This window comes from Arachis ipaensis, chromosome B07, assembly GCF_000816755.2.
Source record: "Arachis ipaensis cultivar K30076 chromosome B07, Araip1.1, whole genome shotgun sequence".
NCBI classification, from domain to species: domain Eukaryota; kingdom Viridiplantae; phylum Streptophyta; class Magnoliopsida; order Fabales; family Fabaceae; genus Arachis; species Arachis ipaensis.
Genome location: NC_029791.2, coordinates 121,293,348 through 121,299,652, shown reverse-complemented (window position 1 = coordinate 121,299,652; position 6,305 = coordinate 121,293,348). Strand labels below are relative to the sequence as shown.

General features: G+C 33.1%; 2 protein-coding genes across 5 annotated transcripts in view; one reads left to right on the top strand and one right to left on the bottom strand.

Moving 5' to 3' along the window:
- LOC107606153 (5'-adenylylsulfate reductase-like 4) overlaps positions 1-1,287 on the top strand; it is a 2,814-nt gene extending 1,527 nt beyond the window's left edge. The window contains exons 3-4 of the mRNA XM_016308144.2: positions 1-59; positions 404-1,287. The exon at positions 1-59 is cut by the window's left edge and continues 15 nt beyond it. Coding sequence (XP_016163630.1) covers positions 1-59; positions 404-846 — 502 coding nt within the window. The 3' untranslated portion in view covers positions 847-1,287. The remainder of the gene's footprint in view (positions 60-403) is intronic.
- Positions 1,663-4,544, bottom strand: LOC107606152 (probable protein phosphatase 2C 10). Of its 4 annotated transcripts, none has more exons than XM_016308142.2 (5): positions 4,092-4,544; positions 3,853-3,964; positions 2,751-2,990; positions 2,365-2,641; positions 1,663-2,248 (listed from the first exon to the last, which is right to left on the bottom strand). In XM_016308142.2, the coding sequence occupies exons 2-5, from the start codon at positions 3,889-3,891 to the stop codon at positions 1,956-1,958; spliced, it is 849 nt and encodes a 282-aa protein (XP_016163628.1). In that variant the 5' UTR covers positions 3,892-3,964; positions 4,092-4,544; the 3' UTR covers positions 1,663-1,955. The 4 variants fall into 4 exon arrangements, with proteins under 4 accessions (XP_016163628.1, XP_016163626.1, XP_016163627.1 ...); XM_016308140.2 differs by having other exon boundaries at positions 3,853-4,028; positions 4,152-4,543; XM_016308141.2 differs by having other exon boundaries at positions 3,853-4,011; positions 4,152-4,543.

The window sequence follows — 6,305 nt, the reverse complement described above, 5'->3', positions numbered from 1 at the left end:
TCGTTATCACGGATCTCGGATATTGGGTTCTCTCGTAGTTTTCTACAATGATGTTACCGGTAACATTCATTATGTCACTTTCATATTTGTATTTGTATTTTGGTATTGTCGCTTATGGGTTCATTTATTTTACATAGCTTGAAGATTTGTTAAGCTTAAATTTAAATATTTGATCATTCTCATGCTCTGCATGTGCCTTGGTTGTTCTGTATTGCAATTAAATAGTGTCTTTTACATGTTAAAGGGGGAAAATAAATAAGCGTATCCTGAAACACGCCATGCTTAATGGTTCCACAACAATATTAGAAACAATTAGAATATTTTCCTGTTTATGCAATTTGGGAATTTAGCTGATCATGATATCCCTATTTTCTTTTTAGTTAATCTTTGGTTGTCATTGCAGGAGTTAGGGTTGATTCACTTGATCAACTATCCCTGGATAAAGTTGGGCATCTGTCAGTTCATGAGAGTCATGGTACCACAGAGCAAGAAAGTTGCCCCTTTTCTTGGGCCAGATCTCCAGAAAATTTGCTGCGGCAGGAGACTTATTTGGCTTTGGCCACTGCATTTGTGGTTTTGAGACTACTTTACTTATTTTTTCCTACACTGCTTATGTGTATCCAATATGCTTGGAATAGGGTTCTCCAAAACGTTAGATTAGGGAGCTTGTTGGAACATCCTTTGGTGTATCTGAAGCGAACAGTACAGTCATTTAAATGCCTTAAAGAGCCATGCAAGAGAAGTAATCTGCAGGAAGGAGCAATGAATGCTAAAGCTTGGGCTTCTAAGTCCCTTGCCTCAGTCTCAATTGGGGAGGCTAGCACTAGCCGTGGTACCCACCAGTAAGTATATGGAACCAACCAGTGTTCCCTCATGAAATTGGACATTTGGAATATCCTAAAAGAAAGCATGGCTGCAAGTTATGGCATGTAGTTTTGTGCTCAGTTAAGCCTTATGAGTAGTGAGACCAAATTATGTTACTGATTGATGTAATTCCGTCCCTTATAAAATCCTGCATTCAGCATTCTAGAAAAATCGAGACTTCAATGTGTATAGTTTAAAATGTAGCAAACTCGAGCTGAAATATGTAATTCTTTGACTTTGTAGGTTTACTTGAAGGTCAGTCGACGACCATCAGTTGATAAATTAATTTTTGTTGGGAATGAAGTGAATGTAAATCCTCGTTTATTACTGAGTACTGACTGTATACCATGTTCAGGTACTGGATGTTTGCTTGGATATTTGTAAAAGTTTAATAAGATGATCATCAACAGATATCATATAGAAGCATTGTTATCAAGAGCCATTATTTAAATTTTAAAATACTTGTTTTGCCCCTTTTGGTGATTGAATTCATCCCACTTGAACTAGCCCCTTCCTAGTTCCTCTCATTTGCTGCCTGATGTAGAAAGATAGCTAACGCTTGACGCATTGTTTGTTCTGACTTGATTCTCTTTCCATCTTTTTATGAGCATTGACTAATATTCATAAGTGGGATAAAGGTAGATCATGATGAATCAATTATTAAGAAATCATTAACTCCTTGATACCTTTTCCAAGTGTTCTCACTACTCAAAGTATTTCTTGGAAAACCATCTGAAGGACCAAGGTGCACAGCCCTCTCCCCTTCCCCATTTGGAACGATGGAACAAAATAAAGACGTGTGGACCAAAATCAAAACATCAAAGATATATAGGGTCCATTCGTATCAAATGATAGTAACAGCCATGGATTAGGACCAATCACCGTCCAAACAATCACTACACTAGCACAGATTTTGACATAAAGAAATGGGACATTCTCACACGGACAAAATCTAATACAAAAAAGGCACTTTTACAGCTTTGCATAACTGACTCAACCACGAATTTAGACCAATTATGTGATATACTAATGTATGCATGAATGTATGTATGTATGTATGTATGTGTGTATGTGTTGAAAGATAATGATGATCATCTAAATCTAACGACAACACAAGATATGTCATCTTTACTGTCTCTTTCTAATGCTTCAGCAGTTAATTGCTTTGCTGCTTTCTGTGGTTCTTTCATCCTTCTGGCAATGTCTACTGCCTCTTGATTTGTCATTACCTTCCAGAGTCCATCACTTGCAAGGATTAGAAGATCAGTATCAGCATCTATATCACTTGTTTGTACATCTGGGTCTGACCGCAAATGCGACTTTAAGCTCTTATCTCCAAACGCACGTGATACTGCTAGTTGACCATTCACTCTTGGCACGTCACCTTAGCATTCATTCATTAATTTGTTCATGTTAGTGCCATCCTCAAATCATCACTAATTCAAACACCTTTGCATTCATGTAATGTTTTGTGTATTTGTTTCGGATGGAGAAAGTTACCTGGCAAATTGGAGACAAAACCACCTTTGTTCTCAATACTACCTCGTTCAGTGTTAGGTTCATGGTCTGTGGTCATTTGTAAAGCTTGTCCTTTCTTTGAAAGAACAGCTCTTGAATCACCAACATTAGCAATCCACAACCTGCGTCCATTGATCAATATTGCAGTCACAGCCGTCGATCCACCACGCCCCAAATCGGAACTGTGTGATAGAATTGCCTTATCTGTGCTCTCATATGCTTTTGAGATCGATAAAGTTGGGTCTTCCCAAAACTCATCCTGAGATATCAATTCAAACAAACATTTCTTTAGGGACAAGAAATGCATTCTATTATCTCATTATATCAAGGAGAATAGCATAGAAACATATGGAATTGTACAAACCCACCTCCCTTAAAATGTTGGGGAACAAGTTTTTCTGTAAGTAGGCAGGAACACGGTCTCCAAGGTGGCCATCATAAATTGCAAACAAACCCAATTCTTTGTCTTGAATCTGCACAAACTTGGCAACATGATAATCCTCCATTGGATGATTAGCTCTCCCCTTCACTAGGCTGAAACCATACTTTACTGTCCCATCATGGTTTTTCCCCTTACCAGTGCTTGATGAAGAACGTGTTGCTACAAGCTATAATGCAGCCAAACAAGATTTCAAAATAAAACAATTTGTTTGCTTTCTCAAAACATCTGCAATAATTTGAACATCTAAAAATGATAGAATGAATATCAATATAAAATATGATACATGTTCAAAGAATATTTTCAGATGATATATCATTAACAACATGCTATTGCAGTAGTCATTTGGTCTATTGGGTGGTCATGGGTGCTCCAAGAACAATAGAAAATGGGTTTGTAAGTTAATTGGTATTTGAGTGACTATTATTGAAAACAATTATAAGTTCCAAAGCATGAAGATTCAGACAAAACAAGTATTTCATTACATATCAAAATTGATTAAGTCACTATTCTTATTCTGCTCCATTGTTTGCATAACAGATCAATCTGTAGTGGTTAAGAAGATTAAAGTTGCATACAAAAGTAGTAGTAGTTGAAAAAAAAAAAATTTATTGTGGTTAAGAAGATAGAAGTTGCATAAAAAGAAAAAGAAAGTGGTTGGGAAACGACAGATTGATGTGACATGCAACTAATGAGGCAACTAATCGGTTAATAATCTCTCCTACCTACACCATAATATTATTCACCAAAATTGCTAACCAAGCTAGAAGTTCAAGATTTAGAAAGAAATTCAAGATAAATTATAAAGGAACATTGAATCATTTATCATTCCAAACCACTAAAAAATTCAATATTTTCCATCAAACTAGGAATTTCAGAAAAAGAACTGAAGTTTAGCCTCCAAAGTAACTGAACGATAACAAGAATATAAACACATTAAATTCAAGTTGATCATGGAAATAGTCCTCCACAGAAAACTGAATATGCATCAAATTCAGTAAGAACTAGAGAATAATGTCACATTTTCTTACCTGAGAGTAAGAAGCCTTGAAACAGCACAACTTAGCCATGAAAAAGAACAGCTTTGGAGCAACTTGTGGAATGATTTCAGTTATTTTTCAGCATAGGCTACTCTGCAGACATCTTGAATTCAAATTTGGAGAGAAACCCAATTCAGGAAATCACAGCACTTTTACAAATTCAATAACTTCATGGTCAAAAACAAAAATCCAATAGTCAAAAGCAGAATTTTCATAAACAACAAACCTACCCCATAAAGCCAAAGCATAAGAACAGAACAGAACAGAACAGTGAGTGAATCTCAGCTCACCTATCCAATCAAAATTCAGAAAGGATTCAATTCAACTTGGGAATTGATTAGATGATAGTTTATGCTCACGCTCTTTCTCTCTTTCTTTTCCTCTGTTCAGCTTCCTAGTTCGCACAAGCTTTATATATATATGAACTATGATGATGATTATGACAAAAAAGAAACATAGTAAAAGGAGTGAGGGAGAACATCTTTTGTGGGAGAATCTAAACAAAACGATAATTATTGTGCGAGACAAAAAGGAAGCTTGTGTTATTTTTTCTTCCTTCTCTTGTGTATTGATATTATTATTATTATTTTTATTATGTAACCGTTTCGGAAGCCTTAAACTTCACAAAGACAAAAGATATATACTCCTCTTTTTTTAATTAGAGAGTGATACGAAGAGGAAAAAACAGAGCAATGTTGACTTTGCTGGCTTCTATTGTTTACTGATTTTGTCTCTCTGCTTTATCCAACCATTTATCTTCGCTAAATATTAAAAACATAATAAAATAAATATTTTATTTATGATCTTGCAGAGGGAAATTGCAGGGTGATTCCTTGTTTTCTTTAAAGAGAATAAAATAGTGTGGATAGGGTGTGTCTTTTTAGGGTTATTATCGGATACATCATACATGTAACTTATAAGAATTTGCAAATTTCTTTGACACACTATTTTTTTTTTGGCTTTATCTTTTAATTTTAATATATCTTTTGAATTGCAGACGTATTTTCCATTTCAAACATGGTTAATTAAAATGGTATTAGTGATATTCAAATCTTTATGATTCCATCAAAAAGCATAGATACTAATTAAGAGGGCTTTCAACAAGGTTTAGCCATTTTGCTAATGAGTAAAGACACGTGTTAAAACTTCTAAAGAAGTGATAGAAGAAATAAAATCTTAGAGAATTTTAATATAATGGACATTTGAACTTTTTTCTAAAAAAAGAAAAAAATATATATAATAAGTACTTTTAAAATACTTTGTTCATTAACAAAAATAATTCCTTTAACTTAGGTTTCATATTTCTTATTTATATTAAGAGGAATGCTAGGAGGCCAGCAACTTTTATGATTTGTAGCCATCAAATAGCTATCAATGATGGTTTTAATGGTGTGAAATTTCATCCAATGACTTACTTTTCTTTGCTAGTTATATGCTGGCCAAAATTTAACAAAGTTGTTGGTCCTCTAGACTTTTCCTTAAATATATATCAACATCAATATGATTAATTATAAAAGGTAGTTTAATTGAAATGACCTTGTTTTTCTAGTGCATTATTCATCAAGTAGTTGAAATTTTCAGTGATTACAATAATCAAAACCATAGGTCGTTGACCAATGAATTGAATTGGTCCGAATTTGACTCTGATTGTATAATCAATATTCAATGATGATCATCTTTTACAATTCTTTCATGACAAGGCTAGCTAGTACTCATCATCCACTCAATATACAACGTTATTTGTTGGTTGAAACAAGAATTTTAGACCGTAATATAAGAATAAGACAAATAAAATAAAGATAGTTTTATTCAAAAAGGAAACCAAAAGTTAATTTTTGGCCATTGGAACAAGTCAATTAACAGCAGGCCATCTTTTTTATAATTTCTTTAATATAAGCCATTTTTTGCATAATAGTTGCAAGTTTGCTTTGATTTTTATTACAAGCTTTTGTTTTATTTTTCAAAGTTTAAAAGTCACATATTGCTATAGCCTTAATTTGTTTTCACATTGATATATATTATGAGCTTTTGTTTGATAATCTTATTTAGAGAGAGGATATGATTCGATTACTAAATAGAACACATACACCATTACTTACATAAATTAAAAATTTAAGCATTTTTTTAACTAATAAAGCAAGGAGGGAAGAGACTTTTACCATAAATATGCGGCATAACATATATAAAAGTGATATTCTACATTTCTTTTAGTATGCATCTAATTATGACTTAGCTTCTTTCTAATTACTAGCAACATATCATGCATATAACAAAAGAAACCCTTATGTAGTAACATATATGTTGTCTGATTGTGCATATATCATCATGCATGTTGAGAACTTTTTGGTTACTAAGAACTATTTTTTTTGTTTTTAGAATACATTAAAGTTAAAAAAAAAATGAATTTATATTATTTTTTTTAAATTGATATAGAACTACACCAA